Source organism: Panulirus ornatus, chromosome 31 (assembly GCF_036320965.1).
Source record: "Panulirus ornatus isolate Po-2019 chromosome 31, ASM3632096v1, whole genome shotgun sequence".
Taxonomy (NCBI): Eukaryota; Metazoa; Arthropoda; class Malacostraca; order Decapoda; family Palinuridae; genus Panulirus; species Panulirus ornatus.
The window spans coordinates 13,711,316-13,724,809 of record NC_092254.1 but is presented as its reverse complement, the minus strand read 5'-3'; the positions used below and the strand labels follow the sequence as shown (position 1 = coordinate 13,724,809).

The 13,494-nt window shown below is 37.9% G+C and overlaps 2 protein-coding genes across 3 annotated transcripts in view; one reads left to right on the top strand and one right to left on the bottom strand.

Moving 5' to 3' along the window:
- Positions 1-5,992, top strand: part of LOC139758838 (plasminogen receptor (KT)-like) — a 100,437-nt gene extending 94,445 nt beyond the window's left edge. For both annotated transcript variants that reach the window (XR_011714953.1, XM_071680689.1), the window contains one exon: positions 3,927-5,992. Coding sequence is in view for 1 of the 2 variants with exons in the window: in XM_071680689.1 (XP_071536790.1) it covers positions 3,927-3,941 (15 nt within the window). In the remaining variant the exon portion in view is untranslated. The remainder of the gene's footprint in view (positions 1-3,926) is intronic.
- LOC139758837 (uncharacterized) overlaps positions 1-13,494 on the bottom strand; it is a 57,467-nt gene that overhangs the window by 7,635 nt on the left and 36,338 nt on the right. The window lies entirely within an intron of this gene.

Genomic DNA, 13,494 nt, shown 5'->3' with positions numbered 1-13,494 from the left:
CCAGTCATTTGCATTATTTCCCTGCAAAAATTGTTCAAATGCCTCTCTCTTCTCTTTCACTAATAATCTTACTTCTTCATCCCACCATTCACTACCCTTTCTAATCTGCCCACCTCCCACGCTTCTCATGCCACAAGCATCTTTTGCGCAAGCCATCACTGCTTCCCTAAATACATCCCATTCCTCCCCCACTCCCTTTACGTCCTTTGTTCTCACCTTTTTCCATTCTGTACTCAGTCCCTCCTGGTACTTCCTCACACAAGTCTCCTTCCCAAGCTCACTTACTCTCACCACTCTCTTCACCCCAACATTCTTCTTTTCTGAAAGCCTCTACAAATCTTCACCTTCTCCTCCACAAGATAATGATCAGACATCCCTCCAGTTGCACCTCTCAGCACATCAACATCCAAAAGTCTCTCTTTCGCGCGCCTATCAATTAACACGTAATCCAGTAACACTTTCTGGCCATCTCTCGTACTTACATACGTATACTTATGTATATCTCTCTTTTTAAACCAGGTATTCCCAATCACCAGTCCTTTTTCAGCACATAAATCTACAAGCTCTTTACCATTTCCATTTACAACACTGAACACCCCATGTACACCAATTATTCCCTCAACTGCCACATTACTCACCTTTGCATTCAAATCACCCATCACTATAATCCGGTCTCGTGCATCAAAACTACTAACTCACTCATTCAGCTGCTCCCAAAACACTTGCCTCTCATGATCTTTCTTCTCATGCCCAGGTGCATTTGCACCAATAATCACCCATCTCTCTCCATCAACTTTCAGTTTTACCCATATCAATCTGGAGTTTACTTTCTTACACTCTTTTACATACTCCCACCACTCCTGTTTCAGGAGTAGTGCTACTCCTTCCCTTGCTCTTGTCCTCTCACTAACCCCTGACTTTACTCCCAAGACATTCCCAAACCACTCCTCCCCTTTACCCTTGAGCTTCGTTTCGCTCAGAGCCAAAACATCCAGGTTCCTTTCCTCAAGCATACTACCTATCTCTCCCTTTTTCTCATCTTGGTTACATCCACACACATTTAGACACCCCAATCTGAGCCTTCGAGGAGGATGAGCACTCCCCGCGTGACTCCTTCTTCTGTTTCCCCTTTTAGAAAGTTAAAATACTATTCTTTCTTTCTTTCATAGTATTTGCCATTTCCTGTGTTAGCGAGGTAACGTTAAGAACAGAGGACTGGGCCTTTGAGGGAATATTCTCACCTGGCCCCTCTTTGTTACTTCTTTTGGAAAATTAAAAAAAACAAGAGGCTGGTCTTACTAGACTCTGCCTACCTGTCGTTACAGCATGAGAGAAGAGTCACCTTACGGAGGATGTATTATCTTGTGGTGACAAAAGGGATTACAGTCTTGTTGAAAAACTCAACACTACTGAAGGGTCCAACATTTCTTTGCTACTGTAAGCAGTACAGCCTTGGAGCTACAGGAGCTTCTGGAAAAGGGGTTCTGGGGCAATTATGAATAAATAAATACACAGTTGAGGCATAGTGATTGGTTAATAAGTATTTTAGATGGGAAAGATCCAGCACTGTTGCAAAGAACAAGTGTAGAATATATTGAGGTTACATTGCAATAGATGTATTTTTCTTTTGTTGCATAGGTATGATTGTGGTTGCAAGGCAGCCAGTGATTGTTATAAGTGCTATGTTTTTTTTTTTCTCTACAATTTTATGATTACCATTGAAAGTGGATAATGAGGAAGGTTAGATATAGTTAAGGGTGTAGTGGACAGATTGCTTGCATAGCATTCTGGGGATTCTTTTCTTGTCTGAATTTAGTGCAAGCAGGTGTTGTGATTTGAAGGCAATTACTTTGTTTACTGCCTTCGTATTAATGTTTGTGGTGTGGAGAGTGAATGTCATATGTAACGTCACATGTGATAACTAGTCTGGTTGGAATTTTTATTGTGTGGAGATGGTTCATCATCCAGGGATTTGAGAGGGTATAGGTTAGATTTATATTTGTCTCAGGTTAAAAGTGTGATGTTGGGCATCTGTAAGAATATTCCATTTTTAGGGAGCCAGTGTTTTAGTAACTTCACTTGTTGTGAATTTACTCTTACTCTTGTGATGTTAAGGTGCTGTGATTGAATTGTGAGATCGTCTGCTTATTATTATCATACAACCCCAGGAATGTTGTAAATATGTTTTATGGTGCATATAAGCATAAGTGATGGAAGTCAGTGGAGCAAAAGTGATGGCTTTTGAAAGGAAATGATTGGAAGCATAGATTTTGCAAAGCCATGTAGAATGAGAGAAGAAAGTGTAGTAAACTATGCTATAGATATGGGGGGAGGGGGAGAAAGACTGGAAGAGGTGACAAAATTTAAGTATTTAGGAGCTATCTTGATGATATGGAGGGTGAGAAAAGGGAGAGAGCAGTACAGGGTAGAAGAATCACTGGGTCTCTTTATAAAGTAATGAAGGGTAGAGGTGTAAGTATGGAAGTGAAGAAAGATTACGGGGAAAGCATAATCCTCCCAACCTTGACCTATGCGGCCGAAACGTGGACATGGAATGAGCAGATGTTAAGAATCCAGGTTGTAGAAATGAGCTATCTGAGAGAACCATGTGGATACTATAACGAGAGAAATGAAGAAAGAAATAAGGGTGTATCAGAGGCCTGGTATGTCAGGGATTGAATTGTGGAGTAGTAAAGTGGATAAAGCATGATACTTTAAGTTGGTTTGGGCATGTGGAGGGAATGCAGGATGGAAACGTTTACAAGGAAAGTACAGTTACAGGGTTTACTGTGTATGAGAATTAGAGTGGAGGGGTACTGTAGGGAGAGACGAGGCAGGAGAATGCACAGAACAGGGAGGCATGTAAGGACAGGGATAAGTGGAGACTATTTTACCATGGCCACTGCTGTGATGTGGGTTCATGGAGGGAACTAGCATCAGACATATGGTCAGATAGATAGACAACCTCAGGATTCCATTCATGAGGCTTCTACAGCTTCAAAGCTGCACCCCATGCAGGAGTGGAAGGTCCTCAACAAGGCTATATTCCCTTTCGTCACTTGACAGTGATATGGCCTCAATGAAGGTTACTTCTCACTCCCAGTGTAACCAACTGCAGGGTTAATCCAGCGACACATGTTACTTTCACATTAAGGTGTGCAGGGAGATGAATGGATATCATTTGGTATTTTATCCTCCAAGCTTGGTTAAGGCTGCTTCAGAATATATTGAAATGTAAGAGGTTTTAAAGGCTATTAGTTTTTAATTAAAAGCTTTGTAATCTTAATTACCTGTTTTGACCTTGTGCATTTACTGATATTTTGGGTATTTTGAAATATCATATGGTTTGTATTTTCCTAGTATTTAATTAAATATTTTGATTTTAAGTGATACAATTTATACTGATGAAAATAGGATGCTCTTCACAACATGTAGTTCTTTTAACATGGTGTAACATGCTGTCAGTAATTGTTTTGAAATAATAGCATTGGTGCCCCGACTTAACAAATGTTATGTCCTACTTTTGTGTGTATGCTGTCAAAACTGGTATTTGTTAGGTTGAATGTACTAGTTTTCATGTAGTACTGCGCCTCATGTAAAAATTTGCCTGCATCTGTACAGCTTGTATTGTCTACTGATTGCTTCTAAAGCTATTGTTTGCCTTTATCCTTTTTTAATACCTTTTTAATATATATGTTGCAAATAAAAATCTGTCTTTTAGTAATTTGAATTCTATTAAAATTTTATTAAGATAATTGAAATATCATTTACTTATTACAATACTTTTGTGTTGTTAATTAAATGAGTGCTACATTTAGTTTACTGTAAAGATACTTTTTGCTTGCTTTTTCTTTTTGTCCAAGTTTTTTAGATGTTACTTTTTATTTATTATACATGGAAGATAATGTTCATCTTTTTCATTGCAGAGGTTCCGGCTGTAGATGAACACTGGGTTACCCTTACATCTGTCAGTTATTTAGTGGTCTTGAGTTGTTTTGGTTTATTTTTTTAATAAAGAAAGTTGGTATTTTCTTTTCCGCAAGTTTATTTTGAGATGAATGTCTGAATGCTGTTTGTCAGTTTTTAATTGTCATAGTTGAACCAGAATTCTCAAGAACAGTCTCGCTGACAGTGATCTGATATGCCATGTCTTTATACTGTATACAGACTGACAGGTCCTTGTATGGACTATTAGACCTATGACAATTCTGGTGTAATGCACCCAGTACATGTATTTTCTTACATTAAATCATTAGGCGAATGTAAGCATCTGCATGTATATTAAAGTTTTTATTATAATCATTGAGAATCATATTAGGACATTTTTTTAACAAGATATTATTCTTTATTTGTTGATAACAGAACTCTGATAAGCATGCTGATGTTTATAGCTGCATTACATATTATGAAACCTGAATACAGTATATTTATAAAACGCTTCACCCAGTAAACTTTCAGATAAACAAAATTCAGACTGAAAAGATCCATCATGTAATCTGCAGTAAATAGAAGTTTGGAAATGAATTAAGTGTATGAGTGGTACTCAGCTGGGTGCACTTACCACTAATACTGTGCGAGTGCCATCCAGATAGATGCTGGTAGTCTTAAAAGTTCCAGTTTTGTATGTTAAGGAATGTTAGAGTAATTATTTGGCATGTGATTTAATACAAGTAAGATTTATTCAAGTTCAGAGTATTTCACAGTGTTGAAGTGAAATTTTAGATATGTAAGATGGCACAAAAATGGGAGAAAAGACAGGTTAGTGGTATGTGATTAAAAAAGTTTGTAGTAAATGAATTAGATCACTAGTAAGGATATCTAGTTCACCATTATTGCAGAGCAAATTTGCATTGCCAGTTTTGTGGAAATCAAGAGAACATACATAATGATGTTACATACAAACATGGAAACTTCACAAAAGTATGTTCAAAGTAATTGTCATACACCTTTATGTGTTATGTGTCAGTAATTACAAATATAGCTACAGTATATGAAAAAACAAGTAAATGGCAATGATAAATTCATGAGCATTACTGGTCCTGCTACTGCATTTGAAATAACTAATTGTGAAGTATAACATTTCTCCCTATACAGTTTGCTGGGTATAGGCTTTACTGTATACCATATTTGTTGTAAGAACATATTAGTTTCCATGGATCTTGACTAACATACTGGTAAAGATTTACATTGGAAGTCATGTTGGCACTGAAAAGGTATGGCATCCATAAACAATAGATAAAACACCTACATCAGTAAAAAGTGAAGTCCTTTCTTTAGTAAGTTCTTGTCATTTTCATAATGGTGATAAGAGCTTTTTATCTAAACTGTTTAACATTCCAAAGTATGCTATAGGTTATAGTGATGTTATGATGGTCATAAAGGCTTATGGGGTCAGTGACTTGCAAAAAATATGAAAAGTCCTGCATGTCTGCCACTACACACCAGGGTTGTCATTGAGGTTACATAACTTCCCACCACCATAGTAGGTCTTGTGCTATAGGTTGCAGTCACTACAATGTAAAATAGTGAACATGGTCTGCTGTATTTTGTTGTACTTATTAACCACTAACTAACTTTACTTCAGACAGGTTACAGTTCCACTCATTACAGAATAAGTAAACAGATCTTATATATTTACTGGTAGCTTTACTTATAATATTATTAACTGGTATGCTTTAAATTGTTTGAGTGTTTGTATAAGTGACTGTGTGATGAATGTTCAATTCTAGGGATTGATACATGAATTGTAACTTAAAGTCTAAGCTTATTGGTTACTGTGATGATAATCATGGTGTGAGAGGCTGCCTAGTTTGAGGCAACTTGTTATCTTGGGTGCTGGGATACTGTACACAAGACTTCAGTTTTTTGTATCACTGATGAGTTGTGTACAAAATACTCAAAAAATACATTTGTAAATAATGTTTCCAATTTTGAATATACTATATGTTGTGATATCACTTAGGTTAAATATATGATGAGGAACAAATGAAAATCTTGTTCTTTATTTAAACATAAATGCTGCAGTAATGAGTTGGTAATATCAGACTAATTAACCTTTAATATTACTAAATTTTACTTATCAGTAGAAAGAGATATAAGGAAGGACTGTTGGTGTAATTTTACACACATCTATATTATTCATTTTGATTGCTTTCGATACTTGAATGGCATCCACTACATGTTGTATTATAGGATACCAGCCAAGATCATATATATATATATATATATATATATATTACATATATTATTTTTGCTTATTAGAGCAATATATGGAAATACCATGCTGTTTAGGGGTTAATAAATGATATTTTGAGAAAAGAAATACAGAAATACCTGTACATATATCTCATGTGTTTGAAATAATACTATAACCAAAAGAATGTACTTGAGCAGGAAAACCAAAAATAATGTGCAAGAACAGGGTAAGCATGATGGAAATAAGTGTAGGCAATGTAATGCGACTTTTTATGGTTAGGATTGTTGAATAAGATTCTGCATGGATACCTCTGCTGTATATTAGGGTAAAAGAATTTCAAATAATCATTTGATTTATTGATTGGTAGGCAGCCACCAACCAGGGAGGTATATTACCATTACTACCTACCTAGGTATTGGGAAGGTTAGTGATGGCTGCATTGTGACCCAGCACTTCTGTTGTTGGCAAGTTGAACTACTTTGACCCAAGCAGCTGTCCTTTCATTCTGCCTCACCCACATGTGGATTGCTGGTATTCCGTCCACTAACATACAACCTTTCCTAGTCATACATAATACTTGGCAATACTTAACTCACACAACTCATTTTTCACAACTCCAGGTTTTCCTTTGGAAAACTCTTTGCACTAGCCCTTCCTATTGGCAAAATGGTAGGAGCAATAGATAGAAATAGTAAGAAGGAATGTTAGACAGGAGCTTTATGTAGGAGTAGTAGTTAGGAGTATTAGCTGGTAACATTAGGCAGGAATATTAGGTGAACACATTAGGTAGAAGAATTTGGAAGGAACTTTAGGTAGAGGCCTCTGAACACACTGCACTAGAGTTGCCCTCCTCCAGTGGCCTTTTAAGGGTGAGGCACAAAAGGCTAAGAAGTGGCACTTGAGTTCATCAGTTAATGATACTTTTGCTGTGGCCACCCCCTTGAGGGAGTTCCCTAAGAGAATGGGCATCAGAGGTATAAGTAGACATAGATAGATGTTTGACCCATAACATCAGGTGACCTGTGGAAAGCAGTTTGCAGTATGGACAAAAAATCAAGATCTTCATATTTGTTTCCTATTTGAAAATGAAAGAAATACAAGGTCACCTGCTCAGTTGGCATTGTACCAAGTCAAAGCAAAGGTAACAATCTAAATTTTTGTGTATTTTCTGATGCTTTGGAAAATATTATTTCACAAAGATGAAAAAAAAATTCAAACTTTAAACATCAGGATGTGCAAAAGGTGAGGGGGGGGGAAGTCTTGAAAAGAATATTGATTAACAGAATAGATATGATCAGGCTATTAAAGCAACTTAACTCACATGAAATCTCTTCATATGTGCTGATGGAATGTGCTGAGGCACTTGTTAAGCTGCTTGAAATACTATTAGGTAGTACTGTAGAAGAAAGGATAGGTTTAATGATTTGGAAGAGGATAAATGTTATGCCTGTCTTTAAGGAGGTTGAGCTTTTTTTATATATTTCTATTTTGTACACTAGCACAGCAGTGGTGGTAGATAACATGAATATGTTCAGAAGTATTATACCTTTCAGACTAACATTCACTGTAGAGATTGGTTAGCAAATGTGAGGACGATATTGAAGTATTTGTGTCTTTATAATGAACACTCATCTATTTCAGGCACACTTTTTTAACATATATACTTTATTCTTATTTCATACAGGCAATGTTGTAGGTGAGTATCATGAATATGTTTAGAAATATTACATATTTTAAACTACAAATTGGTGTGAGGACATCAGGTGGCTGGCACTTGCAGAGCACTAGCTAGGCTACTCAAAATGTTGTTGAATATATCATTAGAGAAAGGGGTGGTTCCAAAGATGTGGGAGAGGGCAAATGTACCTATATTTAAGAAAGGTGATCAGGATATTGTGCTGAACTACGGGCAAGTCTCACTAACAAACTATTTATCTATCTCTTTGATGCTTGTTCCCTTTGGAAACTCCCTGAAGGCAGTAGCCACTTCTAGTGCCACTTCTTAGCTTTTAGGGCTCCACCCTTAACAGGTCACTGGCAGAGGACAACTCTAGTGCAGTGTTTTCAGAGGGTCTTTCTTTATGTTCCTACCAACTACTTCTACCTAATGTGTCTATCTAATATTCCTGCCTAATGTTCCAACCTACTACTTCTACCTAATGCTCCCAGCTAATGACCTTATGCACAACTTCTGACTAATGTTCCTATATACTACTTCTATCTGTTGCTCCTACCATTTCACCGAAAGGCAGGGTTAGTGCAAAACGCCAATGACAGAAAAATCTAGAATTGTGAAGAATGAGTTTTGTGAGTTAAGAGTTGTCCAGTATTATAGTGTGACAAGGAGAGATTGTATGTATGTGGACAGAATGCCAGCAGTCCACGTGTAGGTGAGGCAGAAAGAAAAGACAGCTACCTGGTCCAAAGGAGTTCAACTTGACAACCACTGAAGTGGTGGCTCGCTGCAGCCAACACTAACCCTCCCAATACCCATGCAGGTAGTACCAGTAATATACTTCCCTGGTTGGTGGCTGCCTACCAACTATCACTACCACAAACAAGCACATTTCATAAAACTCTGGAAAAGATAATTAAAAAGTAATGAATGACACTTTGCAAAGAAGAAAGTTTTTAACTGAGAGGCAACTTAGTTTCAAGGAAATGAGGTCTTTCATAACCAATCTGTAGACTTTTATGACAGGGTGAACTTCATCTTAGCTCAAAGAGAGGGATGGGTAGATTGTGTGTTTTTTGACACTATACCCCATCTGGGAGCCTTGAAGAATGTTTGGAAGTCGAGAACATTATCTCGGAAAGCAAAAATGGGTATGTTTGAAGGAATAATGGTTCCAACAATGTTGTATGGTTGCGAGGAGTGGGCTATGGATAGAGTTGTGCGCAGGAGGGTGGATATGCTGGAAATGAGATATTTGAGGACAATATGTGGTGTGAGGTGGTTTGATCGATTAAGTAATGTAAGGGTAAGAGAGATGTGTGGAAATAAAAAGAGTGTGGTTGAGAGAGCAGAAGAGGGTGTTTTGAAATGGTTCGGTCACATGGAGATAATGAGTGAGGAAAGATTGACCAAGAGGATATATGTGTCAGAGGTGGAGGGAACGAGGAGAAGTGGGAGACCAAATTGGAGGTGGAAAGATGGAGTGAAAAAGATTTTGAGTGATCGGGGCCTGAACATGCACGAGGGTGAAAGGCGTGCAAGGAATAGAGTGAACTGGAACGATGTGGTATACCGGGGTCGACGTGCTGTCAATGGATTGAACCAGGGCATGTGAAGCGTCTGGGGTAAACCATGGAAAGTGTGTGGGGCCTGGATGTGGAAAGGAAGCTGTGGTTTCGGTGCATTATTACATGACAGCTAGAGACTGAGGTTGAACGAATGGGGCCTTTGGTGTCTTTTCCTAGCGCTACCTCGCACACATGAGGGGGGAGGGGGTTGTTATTCCATGTGTGGCAGGGTGGCGATGGGAACAAATAAAGGCAGACAGTATGAATTATGTACATGTGTATATATGTATATGTCTGTGTGTGTATATATATGTGTACATTGAGATGTATAGGTATGTATATTTGCGTGTGTGGACGTGTATGTATATACATGTGTATGTGGGCGGGTTGGGCCATTCTTTCGTCTGTTTCCTTGCGCTACCTCGCTAACGCGGGAGACAGCGACAAAGCAAAATAAATAAATAAATAAATAAATAACCCCATCTGGGATTGATAAAAAGAAGGAAGATCTATAGGGGTGGACTCCTTCAATAGATAGAAGACTGCCTTTGTGGATGGAAGCAAAGGTTATGGTAAGACGTGCAACTTTGAAGTGGGCTGGAGTTGCAAGTAGCATGCTGAGGGGCTCAGTCTTAGGCCTACTGTTATTCTTGGTGTGCAGTAAGAAGAACTAGAATTGTATCTCAATATGCTTGCAGATGATACCAAGGGCATGACAAAAATAAGGAGTGACAATGATTATGTCAGTCTACCAGAGGACATAAACAAAATCCAAAGTTGGTAAGATATATGAATGAAGAGATTCACTTTCTGTAAGTGCAAGGTAATGAGGAGGTGGCAGTGAAAGATGAACTCACTGTGATTGTTACCTAATAGGAAATGAATTACAGAAAACTGTACATGAAAGAAACCAAGGAGTTGACTTTGTGCTTGATTTGTTGCCAGAGCTACACATTAGAATTGTGAAAGAGGTAACCTGCTAATTGGCAAATATTAGAATTGCATTCGAGTACAAGGATGAGAACATGTTTGATAAATCTTTCACTACAAGCCAAAACTGGATTATGCATTCCAGGTTTGGTCACCACACCTAAAGAAGAACAAAAATTTAGTTGAGATTGTACAGTAAAGAGCAGCTATGATGCTACCTGAATAAGAAAACTGAACTAGAGTGAGAGACTACGGGATACAAAGCTGTCCATCATGAAGACGAGGAAAGAATAGACAACCTGGCAGTAGCCCTCAAGTTCCAAAACCTGCTGGTTGATACTGAAAGTGAACAGTTCTTCAAGAAATGCAGCACCAGAGTGATCGAAAGCTATGGTGAAATGCTGGGCAAAATGATAATTAGAAAGGATATTAAGAAGTACTGGTTTAGTGTTAGAGTGGTGGATGGTTGAATTAAACTAATTAAGGAGGCAGTGAATGACGGTAGTTAACAAAGGTTTAAATTACAACTTGATGGCATAAAGAGTTCAAGAGATGGGACCAACAGGTGCAGAACTTTTTCCCTGTACTCTGCTGACAAGAAAGTACATGTGATGAAGACGTTGAAGGTGCCTTTTCCATAACAATATTCTTGCTTTTTACCTATCATCTTTTAAAGTCCTTCATTACCTCAAGATTACATAAGGAAAAAATTAGTGCGGCTGTTGTGTAATTTGTTCCATAAGCACAAGGTCAGTGCAAACCTCCATACTTTAAATGTAATACTGCTAAAATTATTCTTATTGTCACTTTTATTTTTTTATGTTTCTTGTATCATTATTCTTAACTTTCCTCACAAACTGATATATATCCTAAGTTTCCCTCCATATAACTTAGGATATCCAACAAAATAAGCATTTTCGGCAGGGCCACATGTACAAAAGACTTGGAGGTTAATAACCATGCACTTCTAATGGTGGCTGTTAAGGATACTGAGCAGAGTGAATTTTTCCTATGCCTTGTTAGTCATGAAAGAGACTTCTATAGGGTGCAAATCATATGATGGGTCAGCTTGATATTCAGCCTGAGGCAGAAAAAAAAATGATGTTGGTTGCCATATAAGGATTAGAAGTTGAAAAATTCTGAGAAAATATCAATTAATTATTTTCTATAAATTGAAGCTTTCTCATTATTCATGCTTTTCGTGATGTTCTTTAGCCTTTTTCGTGTACATTAATTTTACTTTTTGAGAACTGTTTGATTTTTATTTTTTATATCTGCTGTTACCCCACTCTACCTTTGTTTACCCTTTACCTACTTGTACTTTCTTCGTGTATATATTTGCCAAGGGGACAATTTTTTTCATTTACCTGATGAAATTTCCTTGTTCATTATGTTGTGACTTTTTAACCCCTTTGGTGCTATAGTACTCAATTGAGTTGAGTGTATTCAGGTAACACTTTCTTTTAAAATTTTTTGGTTGGCCATAGATGGCACTGCAAATGAATGAATTATTGGAACAGTTTGGAGGTCTCAGTAACCCTTGTAAGCATGTGCCTTTTTGTAGAACTGGCACCTTCATAAGTGAGTGTATGGTGCCCAGGTCACCTGCTGCCAGTTCACCCTTATATCCTTTGAATTAAGGAGAATGTTGGATTAGTTTATAAGACGAAGAAACTCTCTCATTCTGATTTATCTGATGTACAACATTGGTGACTGTGGAGAATATACTTGTGAGAACAGATGGGCAATGATTAATATATAAGAAAAAATTATGGTTTTCATATTTTTGTGCATCTCAAGGTTAACCCTTTAGTAAAATCTTTCTCATGGGACTAGGGGGAACAGGTTGATGAGAATTGTATGAAAGGATGAGGATGTGAAGATAAAATCTGTAAAGTTAGTAGCAAAAGTTTAGAGCAAAGCGAAAAAAGTTGTATGCACCATACATAGACCTAGAAAAGGCATAGAATAACAGATTGGAATACATCATTAGGGTTACTGTACAACTATGGTGTAGAAGGAAGTTGTTGGATGCAACAAAATCTCCATCTACAAAAATAGTAAATTATCAGCGTTGGCAAGGTATACGATAGGATAGTGACTGATCATAATACGCCATTTACTGGAGCTGTAATCTAAGCATTATGGATTTATTTTCTGCTCAGTGCAGCATGTTCTGACACGTATATCCTCTTTGTCAGTCTTTCCTCACTCATTCTCTCCATATGGCCATACCATTTTAACTCACCCTCTTCTGTTCTCTCAACCACACTCTTTCTATTTCCGCACATCTCTCATACCCTTTCATTACTTACTCGATCAAACCACTTCACACCACATATTGTCCTCAAACATTTCATTTCCAACTCAGCCACCCTCCTCCATACAACCTTATCTATAGCCCATTCCTCACAACCATATAATATTGTTGGAACTACTATTTCTTCAAACATACCCAATTTTGCTCTCAGAGAGAATGTTCTCTCCCTCTACACATTCTTCATTGCTCCCAGAACCTTCTCCTCTTCCCAAACCCGGTGACTCACTTCTGCTTCCATGGTTCCATTCACTGCTAAGCCCATTCCCAGATATCTAAAACACTTCTCTTCCTCCAATTTTTCTCCATTCAAACTTACATCCCAACTAACTTGTCCCTCAACCCTGCTGAACCTAATAACCTTGCTCTAATTAATTCACATTTATTCTCAACTTTCTCCTTTCACATACTTTTCCAGACTCAGTCACAAACTTCTGCAGTTTTTCACTCGAATCAGCCACCAGTGCTGTATCACTGGCGAACAACAGCTGACGCTTCCCAGGCCCTCTCATCCCCAACAAACTGCATACTTGCCCCTCTCTCCAAAACTCTTGCATTTACCTCCCTAATCACCTCATCCATAAACAAATCAAATAACCATGGGGATATCAGACACCCCTGCCACAAACCTACCTTCACTGGGAACCAAATCACTCTCCTCTCTTTCTACTCATACACATGCCATACGCCCTTGATAAAAACTTTTCACTGCTTCTAGCAGCTTACCTCCCACACCATATACACTTAAGACCTTCCACAAAGCATTTCTATCAACCCTGTCATATTCCTTCTCCAGATCCATAAATGC